This window comes from Drosophila mauritiana, chromosome 2R (genome assembly GCF_004382145.1).
Source record: "Drosophila mauritiana strain mau12 chromosome 2R, ASM438214v1, whole genome shotgun sequence".
Taxonomy (NCBI): domain Eukaryota; kingdom Metazoa; phylum Arthropoda; class Insecta; order Diptera; family Drosophilidae; genus Drosophila; species Drosophila mauritiana.
Window position 1 is genome coordinate 21882108 of NC_046668.1, and position 18777 is coordinate 21900884.

At 44.3% G+C, this 18777-nt stretch overlaps 1 protein-coding gene across 3 annotated transcripts in view; it reads left to right on the plus strand.

The window, feature by feature from the left end:
• The window catches only part of LOC117138635, a 33538-nt gene that overhangs the window by 13480 nt on the left and 1281 nt on the right, over positions 1-18777 (plus strand). The window contains exons 1-3 of one of the 3 annotated variants that reach the window (XM_033300849.1): positions 2689-3066; positions 18297-18402; positions 18465-18725. In XM_033300849.1, the coding sequence (XP_033156740.1) occupies positions 3064-3066; positions 18297-18402; positions 18465-18725 (370 nt within the window). In that variant the 5' untranslated portion in view covers positions 2689-3063. Of the gene's footprint in view, positions 1-2688; positions 3067-18118; positions 18185-18296; positions 18403-18464; positions 18726-18777 lie in introns of those variants that run through there. The other 2 variants (XM_033300847.1, XM_033300848.1) reach the window with 2 other exon arrangements.

Consider the following 18777-nt stretch of genomic DNA (forward strand, 5'->3'; position numbering starts at 1 on the left):
ACTAACAATGAATGCAGTCGATAAGTAGAGGCATAAGTACGATTTCATTTCTACGCACACAGTCACATAATGCGAGCAATGAGAAACGAGGAATGGAATCGGTTTTTAATTTCGGCCGACACCGAATAGCAAGTTCACTTACCACCGCAACTACTAGGATTAGCATATATATTTAAGATAAAGACTGAAACGTATGTAACTTGAATGCTAAGGAAGGAATGTAACACCAAAACATTAAGATTCAGGGCCTTTGGGATTATTCAGTTTGATTCGGAGGTAAGTTGAACTGAAGTAACTTGTTACCAACTCTTGAGTTAGGGTATCCTCAAAAGCTCCGAGCTCCTCCACCCTTCAAAGGACACCGAATCGACTCAAGGCACAGCTGTTGGGAAAGAAGCAGAAGTTGGATAAAAGAGCCGAGCAGAAGAAAAGGAAAAGAAAAGGACAGCAGGCGGAAAAGGACGAGGACGAGGACGAGGAAGGGTGGGCTGTGGGGATGGTCTCAAAATAGTCATTGTAATAAGAAAATTTTGATTTCATTTTTAGTATTTGTGTAAAATTTAATAACGCCGCACAAGATGGCTGACTTCGCAGGGGCAGGCACAACAAAAGGAGCGAGCAGGATGGCCTGGCCTGGCCGGAAGGGCGAAAGAGAGAGAGAGAGGGGTGGCATGGCCAGGGGCGTAGCGGTGGGGGTATGGTACGGTATGGGTAACTAAAACGCTTAAAACACACAATCTCGTTTCGGGTTCGGTTGGGATTTCGGGGTTACGCTTAAACTCTAAGTACATTTTAACTTAACTGCCTTTTTTGTTGTTGGTCCTTCGCTTTTTTGGTTTTTGTTAGTAGCCCTGCCGTTCTTTCCCTTTCCCACGGCGAATCGTAAGGCGAGAAGGCAAAAAACCCAGATGATGATGCCGATGCCAATGACGATTACCACGCCAGGATGGGGGTGGTGGCATGCCAAGGGGTGGTGGGTAGGGTTGGGTTGGGTGGTGGTTCCTCAACTTCTAACTTGACTTGTGTGTGTGTGTTTCTATGTATGTGTGCGTTCGCCAGAGCACAATTATAAATTTTTGGAATTGTTGTAATTTAGTTTGTTTGTTTGCCAGTTGGATGTGCTGGCTGCTCGCTCCTGCTCGCTCGCACCTAGCACACGTATCCCTCGCTCCCTCTACCGGCTAGTTCGAATGTATATTTGCGCTAGGGTTTTCCCTTTGTTATGTACTACTGCTAGCTTTGCTCTGGCGAGTAAGTGAGGCAAGCACTTTGATACCCATCAATTAGTCAGGGGTTCAATGTAACCCCATTCGGGCTGAGCAGCTGCTGCTTAATTGCCATGTCTTGAAGACCTCTTTAGTACAGTACCCATAATTGTGTCGAACAATTTGATTTAATATTTTAGATCCCATTGTGCGAAGGAGGCGTTTCTTCGTAGAATGCAATCAGAACATAACCTATTGAATCAAAATCCAAGTTCGAAAGCAACGAGACTGTTCGATGGGAAGGGGTATGGGTTAGGCTTTTCGAATGTGCTACCACCTCTACTAATTTCCTATCTGGTACCCCTAACGTAAACCCGCTTAATCCGTTACCTCCTGTCGCTGCAACGAAGGCATATGCGGCATACCCTTTGACACCCTGTGCATAAAGGGCATAAAACTTTTCTCCTGACTGCGATTTCCACTGCGACTGCTGCCTTTGCTGATTATCACGATAAAGCATAATGATTACATTTTTAGTAGCAGCCGCTTGGGGGGAGAGTGAGTGCGAGCGGGATGGCGGCAGCCGAAAGAACTGCGAGTGCGAGCGAGAGTAATTATGGTTCGCAAACCGTCGGAGTTTTTGAACTTGTTGGGATTTGGATTGAAATTGGGCTTAGGTTTGGGTTTGGGTTAGGGTTTGCGAGTTCGGGAGGGTTGGTGGTATATAGCGGCATTGGCTTGCACTTGATTAATTGCGATTTATGTATATGCGATATGGAACTTTGTGTGTAATTACGGACGGGTTGGTAGCTCTTATAACGGTCGTTGACATGAGGGTTCCTTCGGATTAGATTCCTCTCATTCGTTCGCTGTGAAATTCGAGCAATAAGCGAGGTGATTATGTAAGAATAATAAAAAAGGGGGAGGCAACCGAGGACTCCCTAAATTATGCTATGCAGCTGCAACATCCTTCTTAAAAACCGAGATAATATTTTTTGCTGGCTGAGCAAATAATTCAGATTTGATATTTGTTGTTATATTCCGAGGAGAGCGCACTGTTGCTGTTGTTGTAGCCGCGTTCTTGCTTTTTGTTTTGCTCGCCCATTTGTTACTCCCACTCGCAGAGAGAGAGAGAGAGAGCGAGAAATGCGAAGACGAAGAAGGAGAGAGCGGCAGAGAGCGGAGTTGGCAATCAGCCCAAGTTAAAGTACAATTGCCGCTATTGTCATTACTTTTGGCCCACATTTAAAGCCAAATACAACGCACACTAGCAAAGCGCGAGAGCGCCGCTCCCGAATCGCTCTCTGCAGCATGTTTCGTTGCTGCACGAAGCGCACACGAACCGTCTTCGGCTCCGCTCGTGCTTGTGTGCGTTTGTAAATTGATTTTATTAGTTTTTCGTTGTTGTTGTGTGTTTGTCGCTGCCGCAGTCGCCGTCGCCGCCGGCAGAGCAGAATGATTTTAAAAAAATTTTCAAATGCGGCCCTTTAGTCAGTAACTAAACGTGAAGCAGTGCGAACGCGCGCAGCGGCACAATTCCAGCGTTCTTGGCTTTCATCCGGCGTTCTTCCCCCATCAATCACTTAAGAAACCCGCCCAATGATACCGATACCTAGTGCTAAACACAATTTTGAATCGGTTTTCGAGTGCTTACACAACCAAGAAACCAACATATAAACCAATTTACCCATGTGAACATGTGCAATTAGCTTGCAAGAAACAACGAAGTTCTAGAAATCAAAACAAATACGATAAACTTGCTAAACTCTCGCTTTTGGGATTATCAACAAACACACGAGTGAACTTTTCGCAAGGACTTGTGAAAAGGATAACGAACGCACACAAACAGACAATCAAAATGGTAAATATGAAGCTGGCTCACACCAAAGCATTTCTAAAGGGTATCCTTAGTGTTCTAACGGTTTAAGAGGACCACAAACATTGGCAAAGGACTAAATACAAATGGTATTTTCGACCTATCCTTAGAAAAGGATATTTCGAGTTTAAGGAGCCAGTCCAGTGACAACGAGCAACAGTGTAGATATGGGGCTTGTAAACAAGAAACCAAAGAAACGATATTGGCCAATATAAACGTTCTAGTGCCGCATTTTCATACGCCCTATGAATCAGCGCGCACTGGCTAATTTCTATTTTATTAGCCAAGTTTGTGTGACTTGACTGACACTCCTTAGTCTTAGTCATTAGCCAACTAACTGGCAAATGGTGTGGTATCTTCGCCCGCTAGATTGCACATTATAAAGTGAAACATGAACTGAGATACCGATGGAGATGGAGATATTCCGACTCAGAATCGGCGAATACCTTTTATTTGGCACGCACTCGACGCCGCGGCGTACATATAAATTTAGCTTAATCTCTTGGCTGCATATTAATTTGTGCTCAATAATATTGGCATCGCTAATTTCTATAATTTCCGGCGCTGCTGATTCGCTTAACTTAGGCGACCGAGCGAACTGCACCCATAAAAGGCGACTCTGATTTGTGTTTTCGCGATTTATTTGCTCCGGGACCCATAAAGCAATATGCACACTGTACAATTAAGCCATCGACGCGTCACTTCCTCTCCTACTTATATAATTCCGCTGAATTTTAGTACCAACACCAACAGCACTCTGACATGGCCAAACCGAGAAGTCTCCAGGCGGATATGTGCCGAATTCCAAACGTTATCCCTGTGGGACCCCCCAAGGGTCTTTGTGTTGATAACTATTCCAGCTGATAGGTGTTTGGAGCCTAGTACGCTCTTAGTTCAGAAACATTATAGTAATGACTAAGAAGCTGGCCGACAATTGATAAACTCCGAGTTTTATATCACCGCGAAATATATCAAGTGCGAAAGAATTTGACTGCCAGAGATGATGCTCTCAATTGTCAACAATGTTTTGCAATCGAATGGTTACGTATCTGATTTTCAAATTAATCGCAATAAATGCGAAATATGAAGAAAAATGAAGAGGCATTCGCTCGTTTGGGTAATATTGAAAATGCTGCGCCATATGTGAGAGTACAAGATACATTTGTATCTGTGTTCTTGGCGGGATACAAATAAACTTTTGGCACATTAAGAACGCCGCAAAATGCGAAGAGTCAGCCAAATATGAAATTATGATCGCGAATATGATTATGATTATGATGTTGTTATAATTAGAGAACAACGAAAGCGAAAAACGATTCATAATTATTCAAAAATTGACTTGAAGCACTCGCATTCGCATTCGCAGTCGTCGTCGCAGCTCTCTGCTCCGACTTTTCCACCAGCTGCCGTCGCCAGATCGTTCAGATCGCATAAGTATAGGATCGTTCAGAGACCCATATGGCTATGGGTTTAGTTATGGTCTTAGTTGGGGGCTGCTATTTTTAAGTGCACACACACACAAACTCGGCTGCAATTACACTTTCGAGTGCTTAATCACAGCCGAACTTTTACACAAATCATATTCCCCGATATTGTCGGTCCACCCCGCGTTTTCCATTCAGGGCGTGCGCCCCTAGCAACTTTTCTTCCCCCACCTTTCCCGCACTTGCTTCGGCTTTTCCATTGAAAAGTCGGGCGAGAATGTGCCCGATATGTTTCCACTCAAAGTGCTCGGCGGCGGAAGGAAGGAGGCGGATGAAACGAAACGAAACGACCACATTTGTTTTATTAATTGCCACTCTTACAAACACATGCTCGAGAATCCGCGGCCGATAATCGTGGAATACGCTATTTTATATGGCATAATCATAATTGGCCAAAAAGTGGCTGTAATGAGCAATACGAATCGAAATTACTGTGGGCTACACATTCGGACCATGTTGTTGCCGCGGAAAATCTCCCCATTAATTCGATTCCACACATCCGACTTTTCGGAGGATGCTACCTATATATATGTATATAGAGTGCAGATCTTACAGCTGGCAGTGCTCACTGAAAATAGAAAATGACTAGGAAAATGCTTTATAGGATACTAAAATTAATGGCAATGTGTAAAGTCATGTAATTCAAGTGACAATATTGGATTGGATTGTTTTTAAGGGCGATTATCAAAGGTTTAGGTACTGTAACTTAAGGATTGATATGTATTATATTTCCTAAATTAATATTCTTGCTGCTGCCAGCATTTGGCCAAATTCGGTTAATCGAAAATACCATTCGAGCACATTTGGAGCTTTGTCAGCTGCCAACCCCTTTTTATTGGCTGCCTATTGGATTGGCAATTATTGGAATTTATTTATAATGGCCACAAAAGCACACACACGAGTATCTGCGAGTTGAGGCAACTTCTTCCATGGCTCATTTTCACCATCTGGAATGGGATTTGATCTGATTGCATATGTGATTGTAGCCTGTAGCTGTATCTGTATCTGTATCTGTATCTGTATCTGTATCTGTATCTGTGGCTGCTACTGACTACTTAATTTCCAAGTGCCATAAAATTTCGATCTGGAATTCAAATTGAAAGGTTGCCCGTTTATGCCAACTTAGCTTTGGCGTTGAAATAAGATTTCTTATTTATTGATTCTATGCTCATAAATATTTAAAGAGCCTCAATTGACAACGTACAATTAGTACATTCATTGACACTTGAAATCGGAGGACAGCCTTTGGAAGCCAATTGCTGAAAGGCTTTCGATCGAAATGTTTATGTTAATGGCTGAGGAATTTTCCATATTAATATTGAGGCTAGGGTTTCGTTTCCCCGTCTCCGATTGTGCGCGCCTCAAATGTCGAATGCAAATTCGTTCCATCACTCACTATGGAGACCCATAGTTTCCACAGCGGAAAATTAATGCAAGTGTAAGAAAAGCGGCCGTCGCAGACAATACGTGTCCATCTGTTCATCTGTCCATCAGTCAGTCAATACCTCACATCCTCAGTCAGTCAGTCAGCCAGTCAGTCAGTCAGTCAAGCCAGGCGACAGGCACAGCCGGTCCAAGTTGAGTCACCTCATGTTATGCTCATGTGGATGCCGCTTCAGATCCAGGCTCTTTAATTCACCTATCAACAGATCCTAAAAATACTCATAAAATAAACTTAAATTTATAGATTATTTGGAACATAAAAGCTAGCACCAAGTTCTAGGTTATGCATTCCCAAAAAAGTATCTTATAAATATGCTCATTATACATTCGACATATATTATATCTGTCCTTATGCATTTCATTGCGTTTGATCTATCAAACTCGACCAGCCAGAAATGAGTAACTTATAATGATGCTCGAGCTGGTTCATTCCGAGCAACGTTGCCAATGGGATTTCACGCTTTTCCGGGACACACGCGACCACCTCACGTGGCCAACGCAACTCCGCGAGGCACAATGGCAATGGAAACTCCTCCTCCTCCGCCTCGAAAAGCGTCTTTTCAGTTTCGGAACTTAAGCCCCCGGCCATGAGGCGAGACAATAAACTGGCAATCAATCAATGCACGTGCTTCATGTTTTTGATAATGCCGCAGCAGAGAATTTCGGACTGGGTTTGGCTTAGATATAGATATTGCAACATCGGATGGGAATCCATCTTTATGGCGGAGGGCCAAAGTCCGCGGCGTCACCCGAAAGTCGCTCAATTAGTGGCGATTTAAATTTATAGATACGGTTAGGCAATGCATGCCTGCTGCCCGAGGAGAACGTCTTAATTAACTTTAATTATTTTCAATGAGCGACTATGAAATACAAAACATTCCCCCAACTAAGAACGCGACTCGGCTCTCGATAAGAGGAGCAATTAAGTAACGAATTAATAGCAATCGACTTGTAAATATGATGGTACCCTCAGCGCGTTCTTCTTATTTGCTAACCCTGCCACATGGGAACTTGTGTGCCATTTAACCCGATCCGTACCCCTCCCCCCCGGTACCCCGTGCCCTTTTTTGGGGTAAACTTTTCACGCCACCGAATTCGTGGCTTTTGCATTTTCCAAGCCGCCAGTTTTTCCGCTTTCCATGTGTTTGCATGCGGGCAGGCCTATGGTGGCCCGCTCAACTCCGGCTGCTCCCTGTTTTTCCTCTGGTGGGCCATTAATTTATTTGTCTGCAACATGCAAACCAATTGACAATCAAACGCAATTAGTCACAATAATCGAGAAATGGAAACGCATTTTCTGCTTATATATTCTCCGCCCCGAAAATATCAATTCTACTCATGCCACCCGGCACATCTTGATTGCCTTGAAAAATTCGTGAATTGTGATCAGCAGCACAGGACAACATAAATCATCTCAGGTAGCCGCTGGGGCGACGCCCAAAGTTCATCTTCTATTGAATGACAGCATGATATGGGAATGGTGCTGAAAAGTGGGAAGCATCTCAAGGATGTGCTGGCCACGAAAAAGTATCTTTACTCAATAAGAGTTTTAAAGTCACTATGTACATTATATAACTGAAGATCAAAGGAGGATTTGCGCACGCAGATGTCGGAAATTCAAAACTTGGCCCACATTCGAGTGCTGTTTTTGTTCGAATACCCTTGATTCGCTTTTGAAGCTCGCAGAATTAATAGGAATTCTGCAATTCGCCTGATACCGAGATTAGCAAATGTTGAAATACGGCTGAATATGAGCGAAGTATGTATAGGGGGAGTGGGTCATCCAGTTAGTGGTGAAAAGAGCAAGGCACCAGAGGAATAGGAATCGGAATCGGAATGGGAATCGATGGAACCAAAAGGGGTTGTCGGCGGCGTCATCATCCTCATAATGATCTTCATTGTCGTGGCCGGGAATTCAGCATTTCGCATGGCGTGCACTTAATAAAATAGGATTAACGTTTTATAGTGAGCCATCGGCCCTCTCTTTCGCTCGGCGTATCGCCGTCTCTTTCAGCGATTATGAGTGTGTTCGAGTTGCTCCGCTCCTTTTGTACAATTTCAACAACTGCGCATTGCCGGGGTTTTTATTTGCCTTGTGTGCGTTTGTACGGCCAACCAGTTATTGGAATAATGACAGCTGTGTGATATGGACTCAAAACTGAACTCAAGAATTACTTCAGCCGAAGGCCATTTGTCCTTTGCAGCTACTCGGTGTGCCAGAGCTCTGAAAAGTTCGGCCAATATAACCAAAGGGGGTCAGCATTTATACTTAGACACAATAATGATATTCTTTTTGACTTCAAGATAGAAGTTCCATTTCAGTAAGATACAATTGAGGACATTCAACCAAGCATAGATACTTAGTATCTGAGCAGCTGAAGCGTTTCTTTAGGATAGTTACTGCGTGCCTTGGCCAATCCTTGAGCTATCCAAAGATGAGATAAGATAACTACCCATTGCCTAAGTGCCTATATGCCCTCAAAGAGAGATTGAAGATTGCCAAGTCCGATTCCAGATGTGCACACAACAATGATTAACCCCGGCAATTGCCGTCGCTTGCAGTTCGTTCTTGGTCGCTGTGTATCTGTGAGATACTTTCATTCCGTTCGCTGGCATAACTTATGCCTCAACGCGTACCATTTAGGCATAAATCGCGCTGTCACCCCGATCAGCCTTTTGTCATCATCATGGGAGCTGCTCTTGCCTCGTTCTTCTCCTCGGATTTGATTGTTTTCGTTGTCGTTAAAATATTTTTTGGGTGTGTTCTGTATTTTAATAGCGCGCTGCGAAGAGAAGCCAGCACTTCCTTGCGTCTCACACACCCTTTTGCCCCGCCACCTCAGCTTGTTTAATTTCTTTCGAATTGGTCGGGGGAGGGGGACTGCGACCAAACCAAACCGAAAGTAACATGATTTCAGTTTTTACTCGAAGTAATTCGGCAGATACTTTGACACATACACACAGGGACTGCTAATCCCTCACACGTCTCGCTTTTGGTAGCTTTGGTAGTTCGACAGCCGAATTTACAGTCGCGGAGGAAGCGAGCGGAGCGACTCACTCGGAATTATTAAACCTAATCTTGATTCTACGACTTCGGCTTCAGTTAGGGTTCCCATTCCCGCAGCGAGTGCGAGCGGGGGCGGAGTGGGCAGAGGATGTTATATATATTTTAATACGAGTCCCCGATGCGATCGCACGATCGTCGCCACGCAGGTATGCGCGTCCAAATCGGAGATTTGATCACGAACCAGCGCACTCCCCCACCTTGACGCAGTCGCTCGCTCTGAGTTTAGTCTTGATTTTAGGATCTTAGGATTAAAAATGTCGTCAGCCTTTTATGCTGAATTCCACATATTCTCCGCTCGCTCCTCCATTTGGCATTGAGTTGATTCGCAAAAACACACACCCCAAACTTTCAGCTTCCTTCCTTCCACCGACTAATTTGCGGATTTGACAGTTGATTTGGGTATTCGATTGGGCAACTACTATTCATCATTGGATGTCTTTGCATCTGCGGCTTTGATTGTGTTCAGTTAGCTAGCATCACTTTGAGCTCATCAAGTGATTAGTTAGTTTATTACTACTATCGAATACATAGACTGTACTGAAAGATCTGCAATCGGCGGATGAGGAGGCGATCGTTCGCAGCACCCTTACATTCATATTGCCCGACTAATTGGCCGACCAGTCATATTTCAGGCACATACGTATGTATATGCACATCGAACTATACTAGAGGTAGTCACTCAGCACGGCAAAGGCAAAAATTAATTTATTAAAATTTAAAGCGCATGACTTTTCGAGCAAATGGCAAACGGCGGCAGCAGCCGCAAATATATGGCTATATAGGTTATATGGGTTATAGGTATGATTCATGCGTCACACTTGCGCATAATAATCGAGGGGAGCGCGGAGGGGGGCGGGCAGGCGGCTGGAAATTCGGGCACAGATGCAGATACTGGCTGGACCTACAGCCACGACCCCAAGCGCCAACTCCAGATCCAGCTTCAGCTCCAGTTCGATATCAATGGATTGTTGCCGGGCAGACTAGATTCTAGTATCTAGATACCCAACTGCGTCCAGGTGTGCACTGCCAAACAAATTTTTCGTTGTTTGTGGTTTCGGTTGTTGTGCTTGTGATTTGGACTCGGATTCGGATTCGGATTCGGATTTTGATTTTTCCTTTTGCATGTGGGCTGTGCGCCTTGGGCGGTTTTGTCACTTGCGAACTGAAAAGCTGAAAAGTTGAAAGAAATTCGAGGAATTCGATTCGCCGGACAGCTTAATTAAGGTTATCTATCAAAGGTACTTAGTTTAGTTTATTGATAGTGCCGTCGCGGACAGTCGCGGTAAGCTCCCTAAACGATGCAATTAGCAATTAAATATCAGTTGACTTAATGCTAGGCAAAGTCTCGACGACTTATTTATCAATTACAGATACAAATACGCCGAGGTGTGCGACATCGATAAACAAAAGAGCTTTAAATTATGTGTAGTCTTGGCATTTGTCGTTTCTGTTGACCAACACACACGCACACACTCGCAGCCAATCGTTCCCATGACTTTAATTACAATTTAATATTTATTTAGTTCGATAAGGCCCGGGTGATTATTTTTGGATACTCATGGCTGCACCCAGCACTCGCATACTTACGTGCACAGATACAGATACGGATACTCAGATACAAATGTGTGTTCGTACATATCTTTAGGAGTGCGTATTTGTTTTTGTGTTACTATCAATTGGGCCTAATCAAATGCCTAAGTAAATTTGCTCAGCAAATCACTGAAACCGGACACCATGTGGGTAAATGTGTGTCTAATTAATAGTTAAACCCCAAATGCGAATGAAAGTGCCTGGCAGAAGATTGCTTTCGACGAACTTCTAATACGCTTGCTGCACACTTTAAAGGCGAATTAGGGAGTTAGCTTCGCGGAACTGTGGCTTCCGGTGTCTTTGTAGTTCCACTGAGTCCAAGATGGCTCTGCTCACGCACCCGTCTGCAGCAGGCACACCCGCTCTTTTCCGACAATTTACGTAAATTAGACACGAAAAATGGGTAAAAAAGGGAAAATAAAAAGTTATAAACTATACAAAGAAGGCGTCAACAATGCCAAATGGGAGCGTTTCTCTTGGCGTTCCATTCGGCTTGGCTTGGTTTCGCTTTTATCAGCTATAGGCTTTGGTTAAATTACCTAGAATTAGTTAACACATTTTCCACTGCGCTGTGCGTTGCGTTGCGTCGTCTGTTTGGCATAATTAAACAATTTTGTGCTTTATGCGCAATTAAATTAATTTCTTCCTTTGGCTTTAGCCGCCTGATAAGTGAATAAACGGGCCCAAGTCAAACATTTAAATTGCGATTGCACCGCCGCAGATACAGATACATTTACACACACAGATACACATGTACGCATATGGAACTATACAGCCAGGCGATATTTATGAGATATTAATTGCAATTGTGCCAGATTACAAAGGCTGACCCAGCTGCAGTTTCCGCTTCCATGCTCTGATTTCCTCCAGCTTCCCAGGACCCATTCAATCCGCGTCTGTACGTGCGAAATCATAAAGAACCAGAGCGCTGCGTTTCAGGAATGGGGCGACACAGTGAGCAATGAGTTCAGAAGGCAATCCGCCAGATACACAGATGTGTATCTCTATCTATGTATGTGCGTATGCTCCCAGGCGGGTTGACAAGCGCTGCAAGTAATGTGCGTGGCTACTTTTCCATTCGCTCGGAATGAATAACATTCATGCTCTTGGATTGAATTAATGCCTTGGCATAACTCAAGTGCCAAATGCAAAATGTATCTTGAAAAGCGAGAATTAGCATTTGTCAATTGGGTCGTGGCGCGGTGGGTGGGGGTTTTGTTAGAAGGGGATTCTATTGAAAGCGGAGTCGTCGGGACTCTATCCGTTTTGGACTTAATTATCCCAACAGTCGGTTTTTGTTGCCAAGGATTTATTTACAGCATGCATATCAATCTGGCAATCTAGTTATTCAGCTTTTAATTAAATTCCAAATGATCACGCGCACTTGGGGACTATCTTTTGGGGGCTGGATCCAGACTTTCTCCAGTCCGAATTCTTTGCATATTCCGCCAATTGAATGGACAAAGCCATCCATAATGAACGTGTTCATTTCATTCGATCAACTCAGCTAGCAAGTACTTATTAACGCCGATGCGAAGCTCGTTTCTGCTGGGCTCCGAGTTCTGAGCACATTAAGATCAGATACAAAGATACATTATCGCCGCTGCGAGCCTGCTGGATCGCGTAGTTGTAGGCGGTCGTCATTCAGCCAGTCGCCCAGTTTGTGGGTCCGATCGGGCATTGGCGCAATTAAAACGCTTAAGGGGCCAAGTCAGAGTCAGAGTCAGATCGAGAGCTGTTTGCTACTTAAAGATACACGCCACACACACACACACACTTAGGGAACCGTCCATCTATCGGATCGAGTCAGATATAAATAAGCGATACGTGTAATTCGGGTCACTAACCGTTAACAATAAATTTCATTTGTTTAAGAAACTCCGGCCGGCGGGCTGGTTGTAAAATAATATCGCCATAAGAATTGACATCCGATCATTTGTAATTATTATTGCGCATTGCGACATGACAGGGCGTCGGCTACTTGCTGCCATTATGTGGGCGTGGCCAGTGGGGCTGTAGCACGTTGCCATTGGCCCAAAGTCGCCGCGGAATCGATATATAAAGGCCACAGATCGGAGCAGATCGCAGCACAAATCATTCTAAATGGTTCGTGTCGAAGATCCGACTCATTCCGCCTCTAATGGTAATCGCAGTGCCATAATTTACATTGCGGGACGACTCGACTCGACTCAGAAGTCTTGGTTCGTTCAACTCGTTCAATCAATCTTAGATTCGGTTCAGGGAACAATTAATGCCAAAAAAAAGAGAAACAAGTCGAGAAACCTCAAGTGCGGGGAAGGGCTTTCTTTCTTTCTTATTTCATTTATTTTACTTTTTTTTCATTTTCGGGCAAGTTGCGTTGTCTACTCGAGGAGTTTCGGTATTCAGTCTTCGGTTTTGGGTTTGGGTGCTCAGTTTTCGTTTTAAGTCCAACTTAAATGGAACCAGAAATTATTTTCGAACGCCTTCAAGCGCCACACACAACAGCTACAACAAAAGTACATTTAAAGGGAAAAAACGAAAAACCAAAGTTGATTCGAAGTTGGGGCGCAATCATGACTTGATGCGATTATAAAGAAGTTTTTCGATGGGGCGGGGGGCAAAACGTAGAGAGTCGGAAAGCATTAATGCCCAATACAAATAGAAATTAGATACACACACACACACGCACACTTACGCATTCGACCGCCACAAGCACATATGGATACTTAACAATTTCGATATTCAAATGAATTTTTGGAAAATGACTTAACCAAAATGCCGCAAATGCCCCAACTGAACTCGCCTGAACCGAACTGAACTGTCTAGAATTGTTTTCTCTTCTCCCCTGGCTTTTTATTGGGCTTTCGAGTCCGCCGCTTGGAGAGTTATAAATAATAATAATAACAATCAACGTGCAGCAATGGCAGCTTTAAGTTGGCCCACATCAAGATACAGATCCAGAAATACCTACGCATCTGATTCGATTTAAGCAGCTTTAGAAAGTAAGCCCATCGGAATAGTATCCAGTCTTGTTATCAAACTTGTGCTTATCACTGCAATGTAAGCAGAAGTTCTTGGAAAAACTGTGTACTAACTTCTAGGCCTGTTCTTAACTTCCTGGAAGCTTACAAATTAGCATAGAATCTTAGAATCATAGAACCAGATCGCTAGCTATGCAGAGCACGCCGCTTGGCGATTTTATGATCGCCGAATGTTGTTACCATGTAGCACACACTCATTCGAGTGACAAACCAATTTTCATTCTGCGAATGGCATAAGAACAATAGCTTATAGCAAATAGCAATTGTGGGGGCCCATATATGGTAAGGCAGTTAGCAGCAGCTCGGCTCACAAAGTTTGTGGCAATTGTGGATGGAATGGATGGCATGGTGGGCATGGAGGGCAGCGAGGCCATGGGACTGTGGTTGGGGATGGGGAGCGGAGTAATGAACTTGTCAGCCATGTTAGCAGGGTGTGTGCCCAAGAAAGCTGACTTGCCGAAGTGCTCCAGTTGCTCGGGGGAGTGTGCGACGCCTGGGAATCGAAGATAAAGGTAATCCATTTGACTTGGCCATATCTGCGACTGTCACACAGTCTGGCTCTGATTCGAAACTATGCACAGCTGCGCCATTTCGCATGCGAGTGGCTTGGGCTGCGACGTTTTCGGGATTTTCGGGACTGACTAATGAAGGCGAACAATAATAATTTAGTAAGTCTGGAGCGTCTAGCGTCTAGCGGCTAGAGGCTAGCGTCTAGAGTCCAGACCTACGCATGCGCAAAGGTGGATTTCCGATGCCTGGCAATTGTCACCGCACAAAACGCAATTTGTCGTCGTCGCAGACGAGGAGTGGAAGTCACTGAACCCGCCCGAGCCGATGCTTTTTTCTATTGCCTTTTTCTCCGTCTTTGCCGCACTCCATATCTGTACACTGTGAGAAATAGTTGTGTGAAATGTTTCTGCTTAAAACTAGCACTGCTCCATTACAAATACATGCTAGCTTAGCTTTCTTCATGAAAATAATTATAAAGGTAAAGACAACTACCACAGATTTGTTCTCAGTGCAGCCCGCTCTCACTCGCTGCTTATTTTTGGGTGTAGGCCAGGCCCGCCGCAGACAAAGCCGCGTTCGACAAAGAAAATCTCACAGTGTTTCCAGCTAGTTACAATTGTAAGTAGCACACACACACTCGCACAACTAAATATTTTGCTGACAACTGCGCAGGCGCGCGTGTGCGTCATGAAATTAGTTTATTTGTTTGCATAAATGCGGCAGAGTGTGTGTAGCACTGTGTGCAGGCAATTTCTAATAAATTTGTTGTTTCGGCACCCGTGTCATGCACACCTGGAGCATAATTCGCCCCCGGCGGATCCGACCGAACCAACTGAACCAACTAGGCCCAAGCTGGAGCTGAGCCATGAGTCAATTTCCGTCAGCTGCGCCAGCTGAGCGCATTTACAGGAGAAACTTTGACGCCACACCAGCCATTGATTCTTGCAAATAACTATGTGTATGTAGCATACACCACTTTGGATAAACACCATAAAGTGCTCCAAGGAGACACTGGTTGCCATGACTGATTACCAATGCCCATGAAGCATTCGTTCCCATCGAGAAGCGCCGCACTCCCTCCAACTAGTCAGTGAATTTCCCTTAAAATAAAAACGCTGATTTTAATAACGAAACCTTATAGCAGCTCCACTTGAATATTACGAGAAAAACGGTTGGAGTGGAGTGGATTGGAGTGGGAGGGGTGCCACTTAGGTCTGCGGAACTACTGCGAACGGCGTTAGAACAATAAACAGCGCACAAGAGATTCTTTTCTTTGATTTTGTTCATACTCTTCCCCGATTTATCCATCCATCGCAACACACATTCAAATCAATGAATGGCCGCCACTCGAGTCGAAAAAACGAGCACAGAAGAATCTCGCAGGATGGGGAGCACTTTGGGCCACTCGAGCGTTCGATGACATTTCGTTTTTTAGTTTTCTCCGCGTAATTATTATAATACGTAAATTTGGGCAGTGGGAATTTGTAGAATCACTTCAAGTGCTTCAAAGTTTAACGATTGCCCCGCCAGGTTCAGATTCGGATCTGGCCGTAGCTGTACTCCGCCATAAAAGCCAGCCGTGGTGGTGTGTGCTCCACTTGGACTGGCCGTATGTACAAATGTATAACCCATTTGGCCATTTAGTCCGAACTATAACGCCGCTTCAACCCGATGACAAGATAGTTCAGATACTAAGGCATGCCGCAGAATACGTTCGTTGATTTGCGGTAATTGCGCACAGACGCCTGCCGGGGCATTGGATTTCGGCTCCGAGTGGATACCTATGCTGTGTACTATACACAATATTTCCACAAGTATATATAAATCGGACATGGTCTGGTCCATAACTATAAGTAGCCGTAAGAGCCAACAATGCCGGGCTTTATTTTAAGGCACAAGGTTGAGTTTTGTTGCTCCGGTTCGCGCCGTGTGTAGGTTCACAATCGCTGGGTTCGAGTAGAGCATGTAGATTCGGTAATTATACTTCGTTTATATTAACAGCCCACAAAAGCAGATAACAAACAGTCATACTCACGCTCACAGACGTAGCCGACCAAAATCTAAACCAGTTTGCTTATTTAATTTCAATGCTTAGTTTTGAAGTCGCATTGATTGGAGTGATTACTACTACTACAAAAGCGGAGTGCCAGCAAACAATCCAATGTACATCGGGTTGACGTAATAATTTAGTTACATTTCCGAATCAAATCAAAAATGGCATCAAATCGCTTGTGAGATCCTGGAGAGCGGCGATGATTTTAAATGGCGACATTTGCGAGTTCTTTCGGGCACAGAATTTCACAGTTGGCATCTTCGAACTTCATCTTCGACTAACTTGGCTGGAGCCCCACCCTGGCGAATAATTGGCACTCGCCTCGAATTTAAATGATTCTGGCATTCCTTGAATGCACTGACAGAAACTCTGGCTTCTTTTTTGGGCTTGAGAACCCTCCATTGAAGAATATATTCTATATCAGCATACCGCTTTCTCTGCGTGTATCTTCCCAAAAGGAGGGGTTTAACCACCCCGCAGCTCATGACTAAAATTTAAACAGCGCCATAATAGTCGGCCGTAATAATTAATTGTTTGCTAATAAATATGGGTTTATATATAGGAAGAGCTCAAATAATAAAAAATAATAAGCGCACGCGCCGCGTCTCCAATGACTAAGTCTCCTATCAGTCTTCGAGTACGCGATAAATGCGAATGTACATATCTACATGCGACGTATCTAGATACGTAGTTCGAGTGTACGAGGTACACATACGAGTGCGAGTATAAGTATAAATTGTAAATCAGATACGGCATAAATATTGAACACATGGCGCAGTTTATACAGCCAAGAGTTGTGGGTGTTTGGGGGCAGCAGGGGGGCAGATGAGGGGCAGCTGAGGGGCACGGAAGGAACTGAACAAAATTGAAATAAAATAAAGCACCATAAAACGTACTTAAGATTGACGATTGTGTTTTTGGGGGAGCGATCAATGAAAGAGTTTTGATGGAGACGATATATGGCGAGTACAGTTGAGCTCTCTTTTGGAATTGGGCATTTGTCATGTCTGCAAGGGGCTATTGATAATTCTAGGGTCTTCCCAATTTAGTTAATGTTCTTTTATTACTAAATTATGAGGGAATTCGTGGCTGATTTCGACGGGGGAACAACCGAAGGAGCCAGAAAGTAAATGCACATTCTGGAATATTTATATAGTACTTTTGAATATACTTGATTAGATATAATTGGCTGTCAGTATGACTCTTGATCGCCCCACTCAATCGCACCAACACTCGGATTCGGATACTGAGCAACCGCACAGATACATTTTCGAACCAAACAAAATGTCGGCAGCTGCTTTTTGTGTGAGTGGTGTTAGCTTATAAATTAAAACGCGTTTCATGGCATTATTTGATGGTTTTGTACTTTTTTTTTTCGTCTTGCGGCTCCTCAATTCATTCGATTGTTCGTATATTCACATTCTTTTTAGCCCATTTCGATACGCCTTGGACGACTCATATGCTCCGTACCATATACCCCCGATACCGCTCACACCTCCCCCCTTTCTCCGCTCGGTTCATCTGTCCGCCTGTCTGCTAATTGAAAATCAATTAATGTGACTGCATCTATAGCTGCTCATGTCAAAGTCAGATATCATCCAGGGTAGGGTAAATCCGGTGGAACAAGGGAATGAAAACAGGAGAAGGAATTCAAGAATCGACTCAGATTCTGAATCCGAATCAGAATCCTTTTGTTTTCACTGAACTTACTGTCCGAAAACAAAAACCGAATTGATGTGCTCCGAGTAGCACTCTGATAATTACCGAAAAACTCCACATTTTTCGATTGCTTTCGAAAAGTATTCATCGTCAGGTTCATTGGGTTTTCGAGTGCGTCCCGCGAATCGCTTTCGTTTGGTGCGGAATTTGGCACAAGTTTTGCATGCTCAACTACTGGGACGGCCAATCTGGGCCCTTTAATTCATCTATGCGGGTAATTTGGGGACTAATCGGTGGGCAAACGACTCCCGGGTCTTGCTAGTTACCTCCCAATACGAATCTCTGATTACTCACCTCCCGCCACTCGCTTCTTGCTTCCGTTGCAGGTCAACAAACAGTATTCGGCCACCGATCTGGAGGCTTTCATGAAGATCGCCGCCAACTGGCAAAATTCCAATCACAACTTGCTGGAGGGCGTCGACATAAAGACGGGTAAGTTAAACAAAACGAACTGCCCGTTGAAGGAACTTAATTCAATCATCGAATGCTCGCAGAAATGACACAGTACATGAACAGTCCATCCATGAACATGTACAAGAAGAGGGAGCGCACCCAGAACTGGAACCACCAGGAGAAGAAATACCTACTCGATCTGTGCCGCAAGGACATGCGCATCATTGAGAACAAGAGGTTGGATGCCGGTCTGACCGCCGTGAAGAACAAGGCATGGAAGATCATCCACCAGAAGTTCTCCAATCAGTTTGGCACCGATCGCACCTGCAATCGCCTGAAGGAACAGTGGCGTCGCATGAAGGGTAAGTCTTTGTAAATTACATATTTTCAATGGCACAGCTAACCTTTTCGATC